This window comes from Stomoxys calcitrans, chromosome 3 (assembly GCF_963082655.1).
Source record: "Stomoxys calcitrans chromosome 3, idStoCalc2.1, whole genome shotgun sequence".
Lineage (NCBI taxonomy): Eukaryota > Metazoa > Arthropoda > Insecta > Diptera > Muscidae > Stomoxys > Stomoxys calcitrans.
The window spans coordinates 121020447-121045260 of record NC_081554.1 but is presented as its reverse complement, the minus strand read 5'-3'; the positions used below and the strand labels follow the sequence as shown (position 1 = coordinate 121045260).

At 38.5% G+C, this 24814-nt stretch overlaps 1 protein-coding gene across 3 annotated transcripts in view; it reads left to right on the top strand.

Annotated features, from left to right (window-relative positions):
* LOC106094207 (uncharacterized) overlaps window positions 1-24814 on the top strand; it is a 201285-nt gene that overhangs the window by 142595 nt on the left and 33876 nt on the right. For all 3 annotated transcript variants that reach the window (XM_059364956.1, XM_059364957.1, XM_059364958.1), the window contains 2 exons: window positions 9457-9828; window positions 17750-17997. In XM_059364956.1, coding sequence (XP_059220939.1) covers window positions 9457-9828; window positions 17750-17997 — 620 coding nt within the window. The remainder of the gene's footprint in view (window positions 1-9456; window positions 9829-17749; window positions 17998-24814) is intronic.

The following is a 24814-nucleotide window of genomic DNA, read 5'->3' as shown; positions in this document are numbered from 1 at the left end:
TCCGATTTGAGGGGTTTTATAATGGTGGGGTGTCCCACGAAACACTTAGTTCTGCAATTACAATAGATATCAGATTCGTTTTCTACTCTCAAATACCTTTAATTTGATTCCCATATTGTAGTGGTTGGTCTATAAATCCGTTTGCCGGGTTTAAGGGGTGGGCGGCTCTCCTAGGCATCACACCCCAGAATTTGATACCAATTTTTTTGCTTTTAGATCCTTCCTATATTCCTATATGTTATTTTTCTTTTTTCAAAGGACCGATAGGTCCTGATGATTAATTTTTACCACTCTGCCCTCTCTCTGTTCATGTTGCATTGTTTTTAATTGGATTAACTAAATCCAACTGGATCAAACAGTTTCAGTTGAAGACTGCCAGATGACGCTAATTTAAATGTTAGTGCTACTCGCTTAGAGTGAATCATATGGTATGGTGGTTGTCTATGAATAGTCATTTATAGACAACCACCATACCATATGACTATATATTAAATAGTCATTATTTAGTCTTTTTTTATACCCACCTCCGAAGGGTGGGAGTACATTCATTTTGTCACTCCGTTTACAACATATCGAAATATCGATTTCCGACCCTATAAAGTATTTATATTCTTGATCAGCGTAAAAATCTAAGACGATCAGTTGAAATCACGCTACAATCTTTAAAAATGGAGATATTGAGCTAAAACTTTGCACAGATTCTTTTTTGTCCATAAGCAGGTTAAGTTCGAAGATGGACTACATCGGACTATATCTTGATATAGCCCCCATATAGACCGATACGACGATTTAGGGTCTTAGGCCCATAACAGTCACATTTATTATCCGACTTTGCTGAAATTTGGGACAGGGAGTTGTGTTAGGCCCTTTGACTTCCTTCGTTAATTTGGCTCAGATCGGTTCAGATTTGGATATGGCTGCCATATAGACCGATCCTCCGATTTAGGGTCTTAGGCCCATAAAAGCCACATTTATTATCAGATTTTGATGAAATTTGGCCCTGATCGGTTCAGATTTGGATATAGCTGCTATATAGACCGATTTCTCGATTTATGGTTTTGGGCGCATAAAAGGCGCATTTATTGTCCGATGTCGCCGAAATTTGGGACAGTGAGTTAAGTTAAGCCCCTTGACATACTTCTGCAATATCGCACAGATCGGTCCAGATTTGGAAGCTGCCATATAGAACGGTATCTCGGTTTTAGGTTTTGGGTCCATAAAAGGCGCATTTATTGTCCGATGTCGCTGAAATTAGAGACAGTGAGTTAAGTTAGGCTCTTCAACGTCCTTCTTCAATTTGGCCCAGATCGGTCCAGATTTGAATATAGCTGGCATATAGATTGATCTCCGGATTTAAGGTTTTGGGCCCATAAACGGCGCATTTATTGTCCGATTTCACCGAAATTTGGGACAGTGCTTTGTGTTAGGCTCCTCGACATTTTTCTGCAACTTGGCCCAAATCGGTTCAGAGTTTGTTAAAGCTGTAGACAGATATCTCGATTTAAAGTCTTGGCCCCATAAAAGGGTGCATTTATAATTCGATTTCACTGAAATTTGACACTCTGACTTATGTAAGGCTTTTCGACATCCGTGTCGTATATGGTTCAGATCGGTTTATTTTTTGATATGGCTACTAAAGAGATCACTATCACATAAAATGGGAGCTATATCTAATTCTGAACCAATCTTGATGGATATGATATATATATATATATATATATATATATATATATATATATATATATATATATATATATATATATAATATATATATATATATATATATATTTTATATATATATATATATATATATATATACGAAATACGAAAATAGTATATCGCTTGACTAACAGTTTAACAATAAGTGCCTTTATCTGAATCCCATATGATTTTCATTGGTCTACGAATTTTAGTTTGGATCTAAGGTGTACTCCATTCTTAAAAGACTTCATTTCAGCCCGATATTTTCATGATATCTGATTTAGGGGTGTTTTCGGGGCCCCCCCGACACTTGACCCTGAAAAAATATCAGCATCGTGCACTTATTTTAAATACCATATATTTAAACCCCGTATCGCCATTGGTTTATGGGAGTTTACACGATGAGGCGTCCCCCAAACACATTGCCCCAAAATAGGTCATCAAATTCGTTTTCTTTTCGCAAATACCTTTCATTTGAGCCCCATATTGGCATATTGGCAAGTGCTTTTAATTTGAGTCCCATATTTCCATGGTCGGCAAACTTGACCGGCTTAGGGGGTGTTTTTGGGGATGGGCGGCCACTCAGTCAGTTGGCCGTGAAAATATATATCGGATTCGTGTTCTACTCTAAACACCCTCTTATTTGAGTCTCATATTGCAATAGTCAGCAAATACTTCCTATTTGGGTGGTGTTGTGGGGGTAGGGTGGCCCCATAGACACTTTTCCCGAATATTGATATCAGATTCGTGCTTTACTCCCAAAGACCTTTCATTTGAGCCCAATATTTCTATGGTCGTAAATTTGTATCCTTTGGGTGATGTTTTTGGGGAGAGGCGGCCCCCCAAACACTTGGTGCTATACTTGGATATCAGATTCGAATTCTACATTCAAATACCTTTTATTTAAGCATTTGAGTCCCATATTGCCATGGTCGGTAAATATGTCCAAATTAGGGGTGTTTTGGGGGTTGGGGTGGTCCCCCTAACACTTGGTCCGATAATTCGATATCAGATACGTTTTTTGGGGGGTATACTAATTTCGTCATTCTGTTTGTAACTACTCGAAATCTTCGTCTGAGACCCCATAAAGTATATACAATATATTCTTGATCGTCGCGACATTTTATGTCGATCTAGCCATGTCCGTCTGTCTGTCTGTCGAAAGCACGCTAACTTCCGAAGGAGTAAAGCTAGCCGCATGAAATTTGCCACAAATACTTTTTATAAGTGTAGGTCGGTTGGTATTGTAAATAGGCCATATCGGTTCATGTTTTGATATAGCTGTCATAGAAACCGATCTTGGGTCTTGACTTCTTGAGCCTCTAGAGTGCGCAATTCTTATCCGATTGGAATGAAATTTTGCACGAACTGTTTTGTTATGATATCCAACAACTGTGCCAAGTATGATTCAAATCGGTCTATAACCTGATATAGCTGCCATATAAACCGATCTTGGGTCTTCTTGAGCCTCTAGAGTGCGCAATTTTTATCCGATTGGAATGACATTTTTCACGTCGTGTTTTGTTATGGTATCCAATTACTGTGCCGAGTATGGTTCAAATAGGTCCGTAACCTGATTTAGCTGCCATATAAACCGATCTTGGGTCTTGACTTCTTAAGCCTCTAGAGTGCGCAATTCTTATCCGATTTGAATGAAATTTTGCACGTAGTATTTTGTTATGATGCCCAACAACAGTGCCAAGTATGGTTCAAATCGGTTCATATCCTGATATAGCTGTCATATAAACAGATCTGGGGACTTGATTTCTTAAACTACTAGAGGGCGCAATTCTTATCCGGTTTGGCTGAAATTTTGCATGACGTATTTTATTCTTAATTTCAACAACTGTGTCAAATAAGGTTCAAATCGGTTCATAACCTGATATAGCTGCCATATAAATCAATCTGGGATTTTAACTTCTTGAGCCTCTAGAGGTCGCAATTATTATCTGATTTGCCTGAAATTTTGTACGACGGATTCTCTCATGACCATCAACATACGTGTTTATTATGGTCCATTTTACTTCTTGAGCCCCCAAAGGACGCAATTCTTATTCGAATTGGCTGACATTTTACACAGGTCTCCAACATAAAATTTAATTGTGATCCAAACCGGACCATATCTTGATATCGCTCTAATACCAGAGCAAATCCTTTCTTATATCCTTTTTTGCCTAAGAAGAGATGCCGGGAAAAGAACTCGACAAATGCGATCCATGGTGGAGGGTATTTAAGATTCGGCCCGGCCGAACTTAGCACTCTTTCACTTGTTTATCCTAAATACCTTTCATTTGAGTCCCACATTGTCGTGATTGGTCTAAATATATGTTTGGTAGGTTTTAGGGTGAAGCGGCCCCCCAAGGTACCCCATCCGAAATTTGGACACCAAATTTTTATTTGTAGAGTACTATATGAGAGCACATAGATATCAAAAGTTCTGCCGTGCCGAACTTGTTATATTCGTCTGAGACCCCATAAGGTATATATATTCTTGATCGTCGCTATGTCCGTCCGTCCGTCTGTCTGTCGAAAGCAAGCTAACTACCGAAGGAGTAAAGGTAGCCGCTTGAAATTTTGCACAAATACTTCTTATTAGTGTAGGTCGGTTGGTATTGCAAATGGGCCATATCGATCCATGTTTTGATATAGCTGCCATAGAAACCGATCTTGGGTCTTGACTTCTTGAGCCTCTAGAGTGCGCAATTCTTATCCGATTGGAATGACATCTTGAACGACGTGTTTTGTTATGATATGCAACAACTGTGCCTAGTATGGTTCAAATCGGTCAATAACCTGATATAGCTGCCATATAAACCGATCTTGGGTCTTGACTTCTTGAGCCTCTAGAGTGCGCAATTCTTATCCGATTTGAATTAAATTTTGCACGACGTGTTTTGTTATGATATCCAACAACTATATAAAGTATGGTTTTGGCAGTTCAAAAATAGAGAACCTGCAAATTTCTACTGGTCTTTTTTTGCCAGCAGAAATTTACAACTTTGAACAAATCTTATATATAAAAATCAATTTGTGTTTGTTTGTTTGTTTGTATGTTTGTGTGTTCCTTATAGACTCAGAAACGGCTGAACCGATTTTATTTTCTTAAAATTTGAATGGGGGGGGGCCCTCCCCCTTACCCTAATTTTCAGAAACACCAGATCTCGGAGATGGGTGGTGCGATTTAAGCGAAATATTGTGTGCTCTCATATAGTACCTTAAAAATAAAAATTTGGTATCCAAATTTCGGATGGGGAACCTAGGGGGGCTGCCCCACCCTAAAACCTGCCAAGCACATATTTAGACCAACCACGACAATGTGGGACTCAATTGAAAGGTATCTGATTAGGGGCCAACTGTCTAGCGGACGTCCCACCACCATAACAACTCTCATATAGGACGTATTTGCTCACCAAGAAAATATGGGTCCTAAAGAGAGTGGAGCTAAATATTCATAGTTTTTAGGGTCAATTGAGATTAGAAAACGAATTTGATAACCTATTTTGGGGCCATGTGTTTGGGGGACGCCTCATCCTGTTAACTCCTCTTAAGCCAATGGCAATATGGGGTTTAAATAATTGGTATTATATAAATGGTATTATATTATATTGTTAAACTGTTAGACAAATTCGCTTGGTATTTCACTAAAAGATCTTTAATTGTCGAAAATAAATATTCCAAGGAAACTTTTGTTCCATATAAAGTAAAAGATGGCGCAGCGTAGCGGGCCCGGATCAGCTAGTATAGATATAAAATCAGAAGTATTTATGAGTAGAGTGTCGGGAGCCTGCCCCACAAAAACCGCCCCAATACGAAATTTGTATATAAATATGGGGTCTTTTAGTTGGCGGGTCGCCTCACATCAAATTTATGGCCAAACGGACATGAACACCGAACGGGAAAGTAGGGGACTCAAAAGAAAGGAGTTTGAGAGTAAAATACGAAACTTATATACAAATTTGAGTCAATTCCTGGGGGTCGCCCTACTCCAAGATTATGCCCCAAATGGACATGTATACCAAACGGGGCAATATGGTTTTCTAATGAAAGCTATTTAAAAGTTAAATATGAAAATAAAATATTTTCAAATTTGGACTCTGTCGAAAGAGGGCCGCAAACACTTTAGGGTGTAGCGAAGCACGCCGGGCCAGCTAGTGGAATATGAAATTCCCAAATAAACCGTCATTCGACTACATTATTAAATTTCTAGACGCAACTCTAATCTTATTTATGATGAAAATATGCATATTATTGGCATAACTATTGGAAACTTCCGAGACTCCAATCATTCTTTTAATTCGATCAATTAAAAAACTAAGTGAAAATTTCAATAGTTTTTTAATTGAATCAATTAAAAATTTAATTAGAATTGTCAATAATTTTCCCGAGGCGTCAAGTCGCGCAAGGCGCTGCTGAAGAATCTGGATCTGCGTGGAGTCGAGTACCTTCTTCAATAGTTTCAATAGATTTTTAATTGGATCAATTAAAAATTTAATTAGAATTGTCAATCATTTTCCCGAGGCACCAAGTCGCGCAAGGCGATGCTGAAGAATCTGGATCTGCCTGGTGTCGAGTACCTTACAACTATCTTCAGCTTGCCTTTATATGGAACAAAAGTTTCCTTGGAATATTTATTTTCGACAATTAAAGATCTTTTAGTCAAATATCAAGTTACGAAACAGTATATCGCTTTACCAACAGTTTAACAATGTAATGTAAGGTACTCCATTCTTAAAATACTTTATTTCACCCCATATTCTCATGTTTTCTCTGACTTAGGGGTGTTTTCGGGGGCGAGGTAGTCCCCCAGACACTTGGCCCTGAAAAATATCAGCATCGTGCTCTTCTTTCAAATACCATTTTTTTAAACCTCATATTACCAGTGGTTTAGGGGAGTTTACACGATGAGGCGTCCCCCAAACACATGACCCCAAAATAGGTTATCAAATTCGTTTTCTGATCTCAAATACCTTTCATATGAGCCACATGTTGTTGGTCGAAAAACTTTTACCCTTTGGGCGATGTTTTGGGGAAGGGGTGATGCCTTAAATACATGGACTTACATTTGGATATCGAATTCGTATTCTACTCCCAAATACCTTTATTTGAGCCCCATTTTGCGATGGTCAGTAAAAAAATGCCGTTTATGGGGTATTTTAGGAAAGGGGTAGACCCCAGAAATTTGGTCCCAAAAGTGGGTATCAATTCTTGCTCTACCTCCCAATACCTTTCATTTAAGCTCCATATCGACATGGTCGGTAAATATGCCCGATTTAGGGGTGTTTTGGGGATTGGGCTGGTCCCCAAAACACTAAGCCCGAAAAATATGTGAGCAACGTGCTCTATTCTCATATATTAATATATCATTTATTTGAACCCCATATTGCCATTGGCCTCAAAATTGGATATCAAATTCGTTTTCTAATGTCAATTAAACTCCTTATTGCAAAAGTGAGCAAATATGTCCGGTTTTGGGGTATTGGCCCTAAAAACTATAAATATTTAGTTCCACTCTATTTAAGACCCAAATTGCCTTGGTGAACAAATACGTCCTATTAAGGGTGTTTATTGTGGTGGGACATCCCCTAGATAGTTGGTCCCTAATGTTGATATCAGATACGTGGTCTACTCCCAAATTCCTTTAATTTGAGCCCCATATTTCCATAGTCGGCAGACATGACCGGCTTGGCGGGTGTTTTGGGGGACAGACGACCACTCAGTGAGTTGGCAATGAAAATATATATCGGATTCGTGTTCCACTCTAAAAACCATCTTATTTGAGCCTCATATTGCAATGGTCAGCAAATACTTACTATGTGGTGTTGTGGAGGTGGGGTGGCTCCATAGACACTTTTCCCGAATATTGATATCAGATTCGTGCTTTACTTCCAAATACCATTAATTTGAGCCCCATATTGCTATGGTCGTAAATTTGTCCCCTTTGGGGATGTTTTTGGGGAGAGGCGGCCCACCAAACGGATGGTCCCATATATGGATATCAGATTCGAATTCTACATTCAAATGCCTTTTATTTAAGCCCCATATTCCCATGGCCATGGGGGTGGACCCCCAGAAACGTGGTCCCACATTTGGATATCAGATTCGTATTCTACTATTTGCGAGTACTACTACCTTTCACTTGAGTCCCATATTGACATGGTCGGTAAATATGTCCGATTTAGGGGTGTTTTGGGGCTTGGGGTGGTCCCCCTAGCACTTGGTCCGACAATTGGATATCAGATACGATTTCTTATCCTAAATATCTTTCATTTGAGTCGTGATTGGTCTAAATATATGTTTGGTAGGTTTTAGGGTGGTGCATCCCCCCTATGTACCCCATCCGAAATTTAGATACCAAATTTTTATTCTGAGGGTACTATATGAGAGCACACAATATTTCGCTTAAATCGCACCACCCATCTCCGAGATCTGGCGTTTCAGAAAATTAGGGTAAGGGGGAGGGTCCGCCCCCCTTTCAGATATCAAAAAATGTAGTACCCTATTTTCATCACGGGATCATTATGCACCATCTGTGAAAATTTCAAAATCGGTTCAGCCGTTTCTGAGTCTATAAGGAACACACAAACATATATATAAGATAAGCAGCTCACCCCTTTCGTTGACATCCAAACTTCCCCATATCTAATGTGCATTGGTATCACTTCCTTCAATGAGGCTCTTTTTCCCTGCAGAAGCGGCTTCAACCAGCAACTTTAGGCTTGAAGGCGGCATCTGCGAATCGTGTGCCATATATAGGAAAGTCAGCCAATAATGAGACTTATTGTTTAGGGTTCAACTGGTAGTAGTCTTATATGGCACGTAGTCTGACCGGGGCTTTTATCTGGTACTACGGGTGTCAGGATCTTCGTTTCCGCACTGGTAATGGTTTGTTTTAATGGGGCACGGCATATGAATCGAAAGGAGTTTTAGGTAGTGCTTCGCTCCTAGTCAAGGAGGTGAACACGTCCAAATACGTGGGATCAAAGCGGTACTCATGTATAGATTTCTACATGTGGGGCGTTGTTGACGCATGTATGCCCCATTGGGCCTCGCAGGTCTGTGACGTGATGACAAGCATCTGCATTAAACGCAATATTTGTGTTGTGTCATTCGTGCACCCAATGGTCGTCTTGCCATTCTTATTCAATTTAGCCATGGCTGTCCGTCTGTCGGTCGAAAGCACGCCAACTTTCGAAGGATTGAAGCTAGACGCTTGAATTTTTCACACAATTTCAATTTGATATATCGGCCACATGAAAGAGTCTCGAATCTTGACTTATTGACTCTTTAGAATGCGCAATTATTATCCAATTTGTTTGAAATTTTTCATGAAGTATTTTGTTTTGATTTTCAAGAACTACGTTAGGTATGATCTAAATCGGTTCATAAACTATACCAGCTCCCATATAAACTGATCTCCCGAGAATACTTCTTGAACCTCTAGAGGGCATAATTCTTATACGAATTGACTGAAATTTTGTGCAACGACTTCTCCTATGACCTTCAACATCCGAACCAATAATGGTCCGAACCCGTCCATGGCAATGGACTTATGTAGCAGACCTGATATAACTCCAATGGCATCGGAATTTGTATCCATTATTCTTTGGTTAATGGTGGAGGGCCGAAACTTAGGACGATTTTATTTGTTTATATTAATACAAATTATTCTATATATTTATTTAATATTCTGATTAATACCAATGATTATTTGGTATTTTATATTTTTTCATCGGGGACTTTGTCTTTTTGTTGCAGGTATTATAATCGAGAAGCAGTGGTTATTAGTGCTTTGCAGGTTGAGAAGCATCCAGTTACAATGCCTGGCCCTTACGTTACTCCGCCGGGACAAAGACACTTGTTTCACAGCAATTCAACTATACATATGACACCACCATCTCGTCGCTTTGATGCTGGATCTCATTTGAGGGGCCTCGAATTGGGAGCTTTCGGCAGCAATTATTCACGAACGGCCAGTCCTGTACCAACGGCACGAAATGGTAGTGCAATGAGTGTTAATAACGGACAGATTGGACCTTTGATGTTGCCACCACTTCATCCATCACCATACTTTGGCGATCAGTTTCGAAATTCACCAAAGCCACATTCTTCACCAAAAATGAAATTAAGGTTTGTCATAATTAAATGGTTAGCTCAAATATTTAATACGTATAAAGACGATTGCGTCACACTCTCTTAAGCATTTTTTTTTTTGTCTACGAGTATTGTGATCCCACAGTTAGCGACAGATCAGACCCTCTGGTTGAAATCGAAATCACGACCCCTGCCAACTTACCTACAGGGACTCCCGTTAATTTATTCATTTACCATTAGTACCGCAAAAAAACAAATTTTTAATTTCAATAGCATGTCTTCCATCTAATCCAAATTATCGGAAAAATGATATTATATTATATAAAATAACCAGCCGAACCGGGCCCGCTCCGCTGCGACTTCTTTAACTCTATAATATCTTTTTAGGGTGGGGACACTTCGCCCTGAATGCGGATATCGAATTCGTGCCATTGTAGCCTATGACGCTAAACGCGTTCAAATCCTGGCGAGAACATAGGACAAAGCGGTGTTTATCCCCTCTTAATGTTGGCGACATTTGCGTGGTACAATGCCATGCATTGTCATTTAAAAAATTTTCCTTAAAGAGGTGTCGCACTGCGGGACATCGTTCGGACTCGGCTTTAAAAAAAGGTCCCTTATCATTGACTTTAAACTTGAATCGGAAAACACTCATTGATGTGTGAGAATTTGTCCCTTCTCGGTTTCTGGTGGTAATGTTCTTCCTAGGGTAATGTTCTCATTAGGGGAGGTATGGCACCTCACATATTTCGACTCAAACATGGATATCAAGTTCGTGCTGCAAATCCCTTTAATATGAGTCCCATATTTCCATGGCCGGTAAATATGAACCATTTGGAGAGTGTTTTAGGGCTGGGGCGGCCACCGGCACTTTGCACTGACAATAGATATCAAATTCGATCTTTATTTGCAATGGAAATGAAGTTCAGTTAGATGGTCCTTAGGGCGTACACCAAAACACTTGGCTCCAAAATTGGATAGCAAATTTGTTTCTACTCTCAAATAGCTTTCATTTTAGTTCCATATTGTCAAAATGGGTCAAATAACCCATTTGACACATCAAGACTTGAACGCAAAATTTAATGTCATATTCGTAATCTACTCCCAAATACCTTTTATTTGAGTCCCATACTTGGATCTAATGTTTTATGCCATATTTGTAATCTACTGCCTAATACTTTTCATTTGAGTCCCATATTGACATGAACTTCGAATATAACTGTTTAGAGGAATCTTGGGGTTGGGGGGGGGGGGTCCGCTGGGTACTTGGGCCCAAATTTGTATACCATATTCAATTTCTGGTCTCTAATACCTTTCATTTGATACCCTTATTGTGCCCATCGAATCACTTTCTGATATGGGTGGCGTTTTTGGGGTTATGGGAGGGGGGTCCGCCTCCACCCGATATCTAAGAATTATATAGTCTATGTTTCCTTCCAGATAAACGTACAGAATCTATGAAAATTTTAAGAAAATCGGTTCAGCCAAGTATCATAAAGTCATAATGGGTCTAATTGAAGTCATTCTAAGCCGATCGGTATGCTTTTGGATGGGTCTACTTCTTCTCCTTCTTAGCGTTGCAAACAAAATTATAATACCCTCTACCACAGTGGTGGTGTAAGATGGGAGTATACTAATTTCGTCTTTCTGTTTGTAACTCCTCGAAATATTCCTCTTAGATCCCATAAAGTACATATATTCTTGATCGTCATGACATTTTAAGTCGATCTAGTCTAACTTTCCGTCCGTCTGTCTGGCGAAAGCACGCTAACCTTCGAAGGAGTAAAGCTAATCGCTTGAAATTTTGCACAAACACTTCTTATTAGTGTAGGTCGGTTGAGATTGTAAATGGGCCATGTTTTGATATAGCTGCCATATAAACCGATCTTGGATCTTGATTTCTTAAGCTTCCAGAGAGCGCAATTATTATCCGATTTGACTAAAATTTTGTACAACGACTTCTTGCACGACCTTCAACCGACGTGTCGAATATGCTCCGAATCGGTCTATAGCCAGATATAAACCGATCTCTCTATTTTACTTCCTGAGCCCCTAAAGGGCGCAATTCTTACTCCAATTAGCTGAAATTTTACACATTGACTTTTACTATGGTCTCCAAAATTCAAGGCAATTATGGTCCGAATCGGACCATAACTTGATATAGCTCCAATAACATAGCAATTCTTATCTTTTATCCTTTGATTGTCTAAAGAGAGATATCGGTAAAAGAACTCGACAAATGCGATCTATGCTGGAGGGCATATAATGTTCGGCCCAGCCGAACTTATCACGCTTTTACTTGTTTAATTCAAGTTCGTGGTCTTCTTTCTTTTTATTTAAATTATTTATTCATATTTCGTGTTGTATTTCTCATCCAGATATATCATATCTTGAAAATGCATTCGATTGGAAAGCTAAAATTGATAAATAAATTAAATAAAAAACAGAAAGACCGCGATCTTGAATTGAAAAATAGCAAAATTAAAAATAAAGCACTGAATATATTGTATTATGAAAAACTTGTCTGTAAAATGATTTAATTGAAAAATTCTTTAGAAAAATTACATTAAAATATTCTTTAAAAAATTTCAGCAATATATTTTATGCCTTAAAAAAATGTCTCTTAAAATTTGTCTTTCTTTTTTTTATTTGAATTTCGACCAAAATCCGTATATATTTTAAGAGTCATAGAGGAAATCGTAGTGCAAAATGTTGGTAAGCTCGATGGATAAATGCGCGTGCAAAGGCCCTTAAAGTGAAGATCGGGAGATACACAGAAAAAATATAGACCTAAATTTGTTCGATTAAATATGGGATTGACTTATAAAACTCCTTTTAACAAGGTGTCAATTGCTTACATTATTTTTGGTATAGAAATTCGATATTTTTTGTATCACGGCAATTAATTGGGCAAAAATGTCATGAAATTCTTAGTAACAACTAAAATTTAAATGAAATTTTTTCCAAACAAATTTTAATGAAATTTTTCTAGAGTCAAAATTTCATTAAAAAAGTTTTAGCATTTTTCGACACAACATTTTGGATAAACTTTTTTAAAGCCTTTTTATTATGTTTATCTGTCCCAAACAACATTTTCCTTAGTTTTGAATTTTTGAATTTTTCTTTATAGAAAAATTTCTATAAACATTTTCAAAGACAAAATTTTAACGCATTACACCTGACCTTTGATTCCGTTGTCCGATTTTGATGAAGTTTTATTTATTCATAATTTAGAAAATTTATATTGACATAGCAATTTTTTATATATTGTGAATTTAAAACATTTTTGAAAAAAAAATATTTTTATTTCCTAAGACCCAAGAAAATAATATTTTGGATCATCTTAAAATTCTAAGTCGATTTAACGATGTCAGTGTGTCTGTCCATCCGATGTCTGTTGTAATCACTCTACAGCACTCAAAAATTGAGATATTGAGCTGAAATTTGTCACAGAGACGTCTTTTTGCTGCATGCAGGTTAAGTTCTTTAACGGGCCAAATTGGACCATATTTAGATGTATTTGTATATAGCTGCTATATAGACCGATCTGTCGATAAAGGGTCTGAAGCCCATAATAGCTTTTTTTACTATACAATTTCGCTGGAATTTGAAACAGTACGTTATTCTAAGCCTCCTGACATCCCACATAAATTTGGTTCAGATCGGATATATTGGGTTGCCTAAAAAGTAATTGCGGATTTTTTAAAAGAAATAAAATGCATTTTTAATAAATCTTAGAATGAACTTTAATCAAAAATATAACTGCCATTTTGTTCGATAACCTTTTGCCATGTTCCTGGCAAATTTAGTATTCCACGCTCATAGAACTTCTGGCCTTTATCTGCAAAAAACTTAACCAAGTGCGATTTTATAGCCTCATCATTGCCGAAAGTTTTACCATTTAATGAGTATTGCAAAGATGGAAATAAATGGTAGTCTGATGGTGCAAGGTCAGGGCTATATGGTGGATGCATCAAAAGTTCCCAGCAAAGCTCACTCAGTTTTTGGCGAGTGACCAAAGATGTGTGCGGTCTAGCGTTGTCCTGGTGGAATATGACACCTTTACGACTGACCATTTCTGGTCGCTTCTCCTTGATGGCTGTATTCAATTTGTCCAATTGTTGACAGTAAACATCCGAATTAATCGTTTGGTTCCTTGGAAGCAGCTCAAAATATACCACACCCTTCCAATCCCACCAAACAGACAGCATAACCTTCTTTTGGTGGATATCAGCCTTTGAAGTGGTTTGAGCTGGTTCACCATGCTTGGACCATGATCGTTTTCGACTAACGTTGAAACGTCATTGCGTTTAAGGTGCATATCACAAGCGTTGATTCGGTTTGTTAAATGAATTTCTTTCTGTTTTTGTGTTTTTGATGACCAATGTGAATATTTAATGTTTTTTTGTTTTGTTGATGGGCTTTTTTGGTCAGGTTGAGGATTTTTTAAATAAAACAAATCGTTTTCATTTTTTCTCTCGACGTTTCGTTGGTTATTTTTTCCAACTTCATCAGGACAGAGTTTATTGAAGTTCCTGTTTAAAGTATTCTTGTATAAAGTATATGTTTTGTATTGCTTAGTTTTTTCATTTAGACTTACGATTAATTTTACATCTTCGTTGAATTACTTATATTACTATAAAAACTGGACACCACGACACAGAAAATATAATAATATAAATAATTGCACTTTGAGGGAAGTATATAAAGTCTAAACTTATTACTAATATCACAGAACAGTCGTTTTCAAGTTATTGCAATGGAATACTGCAGCTTAGTGTTGTCTTTGTCTTCTTTGGTGTTTATCGACTCTTTAAGTCTTTGTTGAATCCGTAGGCTCTCTAATGTGTATCGCTTGTTCTCTATTTTCTCTCTGTCAAGTACTCTTACTGTCTTAAAGTTTGCCGCATGTCCGCTCTCTTTTATATGTTGTGCTAGTGCTGTCGATTGTCTCCCTTTTCTTATGTCGGCTTCGTGCTCAGCCAACCTAGTGCCTAGTGTGCGTCTGGTGGTTCCCACATATTTTTTGTTGCATTTTTCTTGTTGATCTCCATCACACGTAATTTCGTATACGACGTTGCTTAGTTTGAGTTTGTCTGTTTTGGTTGTTGTTCCTTTTTTCCTGAATATTTGGTTTAGAGTTTTGTTTGATTTATATGCTGTTGTTGAGTTTTCGTCAAGTATGATATTTCCCAAAGATGCGCGGTCGGTAAGCTTAGGGATGTACGGTACGCTGTAAAATTTTTTCGTCGTTGATGCTTTTTCTTCATGGGGTCGTTTGGATCCGTTGGTGACGTCGCGAATTAAATTATTTATTAATGCCATTGGATAATTGTTCTGTTTTAAAATTTGTTGTATTTTATTTATGTTGTCTGCTTTGAAACGTTCATCGCTTAACAGTAGAACTTTGTGGATGAAGTTCTTGGCCGTATTAATTTTCGTGCTGTGTGGTTGCGTAGAGTTATAATTAATCATTCTTCCCGATGCTGTTGGTTTCGCGTACCAGTTTGTTATTAACGTATTTCCATTTCTTATTATCTTCATATCCAGGAACGGTAACTCTGCACGAGTTTCCTTTTCTATCGTAAATTTTAATTTGTTGTGATACGCGTTCATTAATTTCATTATCGTTGTTTCATCTTTTTTGTTTATCACCGCGAACAGGTCGTCTACATACTTCACTATAAATTTTACCGTTATGTTCATACTCTGCAGTTCGTCCATTACGTCGTCCAAAAGGGTGTCAAGTACAATATCCGCAATCGTTGGTGAGAGTGGGTTCCCCATTGGCATACCATAAGTTTCACGTATGCTGGAAAACTTTACCAACAAACTTATGGTATGCCAATGGGGAACCCACTCTCACCAACGATTGCGGATATTGTACTTGACACCCTTTTGGACGACGTAATGGACGAACTGCAGAGTATGAACATAACGGTAAAATTTATAGTGAAGTATGTAGACGACCTGTTCGCGGTGATAAACAAAAAAGATGAAACAACGATAATGAAATTAATGAACGCGTATCACAACAAATTAAAATTTACGATAGAAAAGGAAACTCGTGCAGAGTTACCGTTCCTGGATATGAAGATAATAAGAAATGGAAATACGTTAATAACAAACTGGTACGCGAAACCAACAGCATCGGGAAGAATGATTAATTATAACTCTACGCAACCACACAGCACGAAAATTAATACGGCCAAGAACTTCATCCACAAAGTTCTACTGTTAAGCGATGAACGTTTCAAAGCAGACAACATAAATAAAATACAACAAATTTTAAAACAGAACAATTATCCAATGGCATTAATAAATAATTTAATTCGCGACGTCACCAACGGATCCAAACGACCCCATGAAGAAAAAGCATCAACGACGAAAAAATTTTACAGCGTACCGTACATCCCTAAGCTTACCGACCGCGCATCTTTGGGAAATATCATACTTGACGAAAACTCAACAACAGCATATAAATCAAACAAAACTCTAAACCAAATATTCAGGAAAAAAGGAACAACAACCAAAACAGACAAACTCAAACTAAGCAACGTCGTATACGAAATTACGTGTGATGGAGATCAACAAGAAAAATGCAACAAAAAATATGTGGGAACCACCAGACGCACACTAGGCACTAGGTTGGCTGAGCACGAAGCCGACATAAGAAAAGGGAGACAATCGACAGCACTAGCACAACATATAAAAGAGAGCGGACATGCGGCAAACTTTAAGACAGTAAGAGTACTTGACAGAGAGAAAATAGAGAACAAGCGATACACATTAGAGAGCCTACGGATTCAACAAAGACTTAAAGAGTCGATAAACACCAAAGAAGACAAAGACAACACTAAGCTGCAGTATTCCATTGCAATAACTTGAAAACGACTGTTCTGTGATATTAGTAATAAGTTTAGACTTTATATACTTCCCTCAAAGTGCAATTATTTATATTATTATATTTTCTGTGTCGTGGTGTCCAGTTTTTATAGTAATATAAGTAATTCAACGAAGATGTAAAATTAATCGTAAGTCTAAATGAAAAAACTAAGCAATACAAAACATATACTTTATACAAGAATACTTTAAACAGGAACTTCAATAAACTCTGTCCTGATGAAGTTGGAAAAAATAACCAACGAAACGTCGAGAGAAAAAATGAAAACGATTTGTTTTATTTAAAAAATCCTCAACCTGACCAAAAAAGCCCATCAACAAAACAAAAAAACATTGAATTTCTTTCAATACAGCTGATAACTGACAGAAGAAAGAATGCAATTCAGAGTCACAAGCCGTTGAAAAAATTTGTCAACGCCGACTATATTACTACTATATTACCGACAATTACTTTTTGGGCAACCCAATAGAACCTAGAGCAGCTATCACACATGTACGTTACACATGTGCTGTCGCTTTCTATATTTATGTCTATCCTCAGGTACATCAAACACGAATAGAGCGCTCTCTAGTCGATCGGTATGCACTGTATGTATGTGCATCATATATATTGTACGTTTATATGTCTACATCTATGTTCAATGAAAAAAAAACTCGCTTTAATCAGGAGAGTTGAAAATTTATTCAAAAATCAATTTTTCGTACGTATCACACGATGTGTACGATAAAACTCTCAGAGTTGCTATCATTAAGAATTCATACGACAATACATATCGTGTGATAGCAGCTTAAGGGAAAATCGGGAATCGGTTTATACGGGGGCTATATAAACTTTTCGTCGTCGTGGTGACACGTATAAACGTTAACCATTCGCCATAATATTTCGGTTTCTCGAATCGAAAGGAAAAAAATGAGGGGTATGCCTTTCAAAATAAAAATGTTTGGAGTTTGGGGACACTCTAATGATAATATGTAGGCAAAGTTTCAATTTTGGTTTATTAAAAGTAAAGTTAAGAATATTATTTGTAACTAAGCAGTTTGTTGGTGTTTGCAGATACATGAAGATGATATTTCCAAAGGCCGATGAAACACTACTTTTGGACGTTTTAGCCAATTCTGACAACAATGTTCAAAAAGCTTCCGATAAAGTAATATCGTTGGGCTATGCCAAAAAGGAATTCATTCCACATCAAAGAGCTACAAACCAACCACTAGATGCTCAACCAGTAAATTGTGCTTCCGAAGAGGTTACTATCATACCATTACGTCCGAAAGAATACTCAGAAGATGAAAAACTAGCAAGTAAGTATTGTAAATATGTGTATGAAAATTAAATTAAAAATCATCTTGAAATCCTTCCAGTATACAACGTAAAAGTTATGGGGAAGAAAATAATATCACGATCATTTTTTAAACTAAAAATGTTACGTTTCCAATTAAAAAATTATTTGAATATATCATTTCTTTAATTGAAACCGGATTTTTTCAATTGCGACCGTGATTGAATTTTTTTGATTGAATCAAATTTTTTTAATTACCATCGTTTTTGGCGTTTTCAATTAAAAAACTAATTAATTCAATCATAATTTTAATTAAATCTAAACTTTTACTCAATTACGGTAGTGATTGAAATTTCAAATATGATCTTAGAGCCATTAAAATTAATATCATTTCGCGTCCTATCGGAAAAGCTAGCGTCTCAAAAATTTTTACAATACTTTATATATATAAAACCAGTAAGGAAGGGCAAAAGTCGGGTGGGAGCTATATAAAATTTTTAATTAATTTTGATGGACCTCGGCGGATGTTTTGATATGAGTTGTTAAACAATCTCTATCAAATATATCCTACAAGCTGGCCCGGGTCAGGGCCTTTTTTTACTTTATATGGAACAAAGGTTTCCTTGGAATATTTATTTTCGACAATTAAAGATCTTTTAGTGAAATACCATGCTACGAAAATAGTATATCGCTTGACTAACAGTTTAACAATATAAGTGCCTTTATCTGAATCCCATATGATCTTCATTGGTCCACGAATTTAAGTTTGGATGTAAGGTGTACTCCATTCTTAAAATAATTAAATTCAGCCCGATATTCTTATGATATTTGATTTCGTGGTGTTTTCGGGGGAGAGGTGGTCCCCCAAACACATGGCCCTAAAATAGGTTATCAAATTAGTTTTCTAATCTCAAATACTTTTCATTGGAGCCACATATTGGCATGGCCGAAAAATTGTTTCCCTTTGGGAGTGTTTGGGGAAAGGGGTGATGCCCTAAATACGTGGTCCTGCATTTGGATATCAAATTCGTATTCTACTCCCAAATACCTTTATTTGAGCCCCATATTACGATGGTCAGTAAAAAATTGCTGTTTGTGGGGTATTTTGGGAAGGGTTAGACCCCCAGAAAATGGTTCTGAAAATGGGTATCAATTCTTGCTCTCCCCCCAATACCTTTCATTTAGACCCACATTGTCATGGTCGGTAAATATGCCCGATTAAGGGTTTTTTTGGGGAATGGGGTATTCTAAGCCCTGAAAATATATGAGCAACGTGCTCTATTCTCATATATCTATATATCATTTATTTGAACCCCCTATAGTCATGGCCCTCAAAATTGGATATCAAATTCGTTTTCTAATCTCATTTAAACTCCTTATTGCAACAGTCAGCAAATATGTCTGGTTTGGGGTAATTTAATTTGAGCCCCATATTTCCATAGTCGGCAAACATGACCGGCTTGGGAAGTGTTTTGGGGGATGGGCAGCCACTCAGTGAGTTGGCCTTGAAAATATATATCGGATTCGTGTTCCACTTTAAAAACCCTCTTATTTGAGGCTCATATTGCAATAGTCAGAAAATACGGTATTTGGGATAAGAAAACGTTTCTGATATCCAATTGTCGAACCAAGTGCTTGGGGGACCACTCCAACACCCCTAAATCGGACATATTTACCGACCATGGCAATATGGGACTCAAATGAAAGGTATTTGCGAGCAGATTACGAATCTGATATCCAAATGTGGACCACGTTTCTGGGGGTCCTCCCCTTCTCCAAAACACCCCCCAAACTGGACTTATTTACTGACCATGGGAATATGGGGGTTAAATAAACGGTATTTAAATGTAGAATACGAATCTGACATCCAAATATGGGACCAAGTGTTTGGGGGCCGCCTCTCACCAAAAACATCCCCCAAAGGGATAAATTTACGACTATAGAAATATGGGGCTCAAATGAAAGGTCTTTGGGAGTAAAGCTCGAATTTGTTATCAATATTCGGAAAAAGTGTCTATGGGGCCACCCCACCCCCACAACACCACCCAAATAGTAAGTATTTTCTGACTAATGCAATATGAGGCTCAAATAAGAGGGTTTTTAAAGTGTAACACTAATCCGATATATATTTTTAAGGCCAACTCACTGAGTGGCCGCCCATCCCCCAAAATACCCACCAAGCCGATCATTTTTTTTGGGGCTCAAATTAAAGGTATGTGGGACTAGACCACGTATCTGATATCAATATTAGGGGCCAACTGTCTAGCTTACGTCCCACCACCATAACAACCCCCATATAGGACGTATTTGCTCACCAAGACAATTTGGGTCCTAAAGAGAGTGGAGCTAAATATATGCAATATGGGGCTCAAATAAGGTATTTGGGAGAAGAATACGAATTTGATATCCAAATGTAGGACCATGTATTTAGGGCATCGCCCCTTTTCCAAAACACCCCCAAAGGGAAAATGTTTTGATCATGCCAATATGTGGTTCAATTGAAAGGTATTTGAGATTAGAAAACGAATTTGATAACCTATTTTGGGGCCATGTGTTTGGGGGACGCCTCATCCTGTTAACTCCTCTTAAGCCAATGGCAATATGGGATTTAAATAAATGGTATTTGAGAGAAGAGCACGATGCTGATATTTTTTTCAGAGTATCTGGGGGACCACCTCTTCCCCGAAAACACCACTAAATCAGACATCATGAGAATATCGGGCTGAAATGAAGTATTTCAAGAATGGAGTATACCTTACATCCAAACTTAAATTCGTAGACCAGTAAACATCATATGAGATTCAGATAAAGGCACTTATATTGTAAAACAGTTAGTCAAGTTAGCATGGTATTTCACTAAAATATCTTTAATTGGCGAAAATAAATATTCCAAGGAAACCTTTGTCCATATAAAGTAAAAGAAGGCGCAGCGGAGCGGGCCCGGGTCAGCTAGTATATATATATATATATAAATCTGAGCCGATTTCCATGAAGTACACCAGCAATGTTGGGAGTTACAAGAAAATCCTTGCAAAGCCATCGGTCACTTATGTGGTTCAATTGAAAGGTATTTGAGATTAGAAAACGAATTTGATAACCTATTTTGGGGCCATGTGTTTGGGGGACGCCTCATCCTGTTAACTCCTCTTAAACCAATGGCAATATGGGGTTTAAATAAATGGTATTTGAGAGAAGAGCACGATGCTGATATTTTTTTCAGAGTATCTGGGGGACCACCTCTTCCCCGAAAACACCACTAAATCAGACATCATGAGAATATCGGGCTGAAATGAAGTATTTCAAGAATGGAGTATACCTTACATCCAAACTTGAATTCGTAGACCAGTAAAGATCAGCTACGGTTTGACGCCACCAACGCAGACGTTCAGTCTTTGCAGTCAATTTCCAGCCTACTCTAAAAGGCTTTACAATTTTTCGTAATAGGTAGTACCTATTCCGAGATAGAGATATATTTTCTCTAAGCCGTAGAATTTAAAATTTGCGTAAATTTGATACGTAGAATTTCGAACAAAATCCGTAGGAGCCATAGAGTAAATCGTTGTGCAAATTTTTGAAAAGGTCGATTGATAAGTGGGTTAGCAAAGGCCTTAAATGTGAAAATCGGGAGATCTAACTCTAAACCGATTCCTATTAAATTCAAACCCAATACAAAGAGTCATAAGGGAATCCTTTTTACCAAATTTCGTGTGAATCGGTTAACAAATAGCCAAATTATTGTCATTCAAGTTCAAATCGGGCGAACATTAATATGGGAGCTTTAGCTAAATCTGAATCGATTTCTTTGAAACTCACCAATAATGTCGAGACTTTAAAAGAACATCTCGTACAAAATTTCTTGAGACATGGTTTACAAAAAAACGATATAATTGCAGTTTTAGTCCAAATCGGACGAACATACATATCAGAGCTATATCCAAATTTGAACCGATGTTGTGCAATTTCAATAGGCTTCGTGTCTTGACCCAAGAAAATACTTGTGCGAAATTTGAAGTCGAGAATACTTCGTGCAAAATTTAGTGAGAATCGGTTTACAAATGACGATATAGTTGCAATTTTAGTCCAAATCAGATGAACATATATATGGGAGCTATATCTAAATCCTGTCTATGTTGATTTGTACACAAATTAACATAGACAGGCGGACAGACAGACCGAAAGACGGACAGACAAACAGGCGAACATAGCTAAATCCAATCAGAAAGTGATTCTGAATCGAGTGGTATGCTTATTATGGGTCTATCTCACTTCCTTTTGGGTGTTGCAAACAAATTCACTTAGTTATAATACCCTGTATCATCGGTATGGCGGCAGAAGTGAGCGATGGCTTCGCAAGCAGACCGAGACTGAGGAGTATGTACCGAAAGCGCAATAGGGCGAAAGTGCAGGATGCTAGAAGGGATAGAACTCCCGAAGGGCATAACAGTGCTAAAATGCTGTAGAAGAAAAAGAGTTCCCCGCTTTCAAGTACTCTGGGAAAACCAACCCAGCCATCCCGCAATGGAGACCCCAGACAGTGTTCTGTGGAGGTAGACGAATTTGAAACAGGAACGAAGGAAGCGCGCACGGCCCCTGAGTCTTCATGGAGGACTGTGACTTCCAATAGGAGGCCACAGCCATCACGAAAGGGGAAGATGGTCGCTGAGAATGGTAAGGAGCTGCCCTCTTACGCCAGAGTGGCAAGGAAGCTCAACAGGGATGAGCTGACTTATGTTGTTATCAATATCGGCTGTGCATCCGGTAGGATTCCACCAGATCATCGGTCCCAAGTGTAGGATCTGGTTAACGATCGGATTTTCGAACATGTGTGGAACTATGTAGAGAGTCCATCCATACAAATGATGAGCTCCAAGGGATGAGGCAGTAAATTTGCGACGAAACGCATGTTGTTTTTCTTGGGCAAGCAAAACCAAGGTTTGGTCGAAGAGAAGTGGGTGGTCTTCCACAGGTAGGAGAAGGAGGAAGGAACTCTCCTTGTGGTTGGCATTGATCAAGTCTCCGTGACAAGTTTGCCTAAGACTAAAGGCATGGCGCACTACGGGAACAAAGCTGACTTTTTCAAGATTGGGAAGACTAGGATAGGCAGAAATTCTCATTTTGAGACATCAGGCCGTGCAGTGGCAGGTGACTTAACACCGCCCAACGAACAGGAGGCCGACAACGAGACAATCACGTCATCTCTCAATATTGGATAGACTAGGATAAGCAAAGACCCTAATTCTAAAATATCAGGCAGTGCAGTGGCGAGAGACCCAACACAGCCAAACAAAAAGGAACCCTACAACGGACCCATCACTGACTTCAAGATTCGGAATACTGGGATAGGTAAAAATCCTAATATTGAAACATTAGGCAGCGCAGCGACAGAAGTCTCAATGCAACCCAACGAACAGGGAGCCGATGGTGGTACCATCACCTACTCCCAAGGAGCCCATTTACTTAAGATTTGGAAGGCTAAGATAGGCAAAGATCATGGTATTGAAACATCAGACAGTACAGGAAATGGAAACCCAATACAGCTTAACGAACAGGGACCCGACGAACCATTACCGACTTTATAAAGAGTCCTGCGCAGTCGAGGACCTGCGTTATTTGTCAAAGGAATTTGAATTTTAATATTTTCCCCAGAGTTGTCAACGTCGGATGCAACAGTAGTGAGACAGGGAGACGGTGGAGAATACCTGGCATCACTTTATCTGCCTTTCGACTCTCCGACACCGCCAACCACGTCGGATCTGCACCCAACTAATTGGGTGCGATGCGAACTCTCACCACATTTCGTGGGGTAGTACCAAAACTAATAAGCGGGGCCAAGCCCTGGCATAGTTCTTGAATACGCACGACCTAATAACACTTAATATTGGTAACACCGCTACCTTTGTTAATAAGATTAGGGAGGAGGTATTAGATGTGACGATATGTTCGGAAAATCTAATCGATGAGGTTTAGGATTGGAGGGTCTCCATGGAACACTCTTTCTCTGACCATCGCTACATTAGGTTTAGAATAGCACGGACAGCGCCGAATCCGATAAGCTTCCGGAATAAGTTGAAAACCAACTGAACAAAATTCGAAAGGCTACTCAGAAGAAGACTTGGGCAAAATAATTTAGATTGTCGAAGCATAGAAGACATTTACGAAAATGTCGACAGGATTACGACTGCACTGGTGGGGTCCTTCGAAGATAGTTGTGCTCTTCGGGAAAGGAATCAGCCCAAGAAAAACTCTGGATTACCGGGGAGATTCGCAATTTTGGAAAAGAGGTCCGCAGACTTTTTAACAGAGCTCGTCGTAAAAAAGCGGAAGTTTATTAGGGCTCAAGGAATGCAATAAGATTACCAGTGCGGCAAGCGTGCCTCCTGGAAGCTTTTCTGCGAACAGGTCGATAGCGCCAATGACGCCACCAAGATAAAAAAGTTTCTGTCAAAAATCCATGTCCAAACTGAAACTTTAGTAGACGACATGAGAGTGAGAGCAGAGACAACAGAGGATATGTTGAGGCTTTCGATGAATACCCATTTTCCACTCACGGAGACACCGGATTCTTGGAATCATGAGGTTGATCGAAGGTTTATAATAACGGAATTTATGGTGAAGGAATCCTTGAGGAGCTTCAGACCATTTAAGTCGCCCGGACCTGATGGAATATTTCCGGCGTTACTACAGAAAGAGGCAGACTATTTGGCGCCTCATCTGCCCAAAATTTTCACAGCGCGCCAGGGACTTGCATATACTCCTGAACTTGGCAGGAGGCAAGGGTGGAATTTACCCAAGCCTGGCAAGGCAAGTTATATGACACCAAAGGCCTACAGACCCATAAG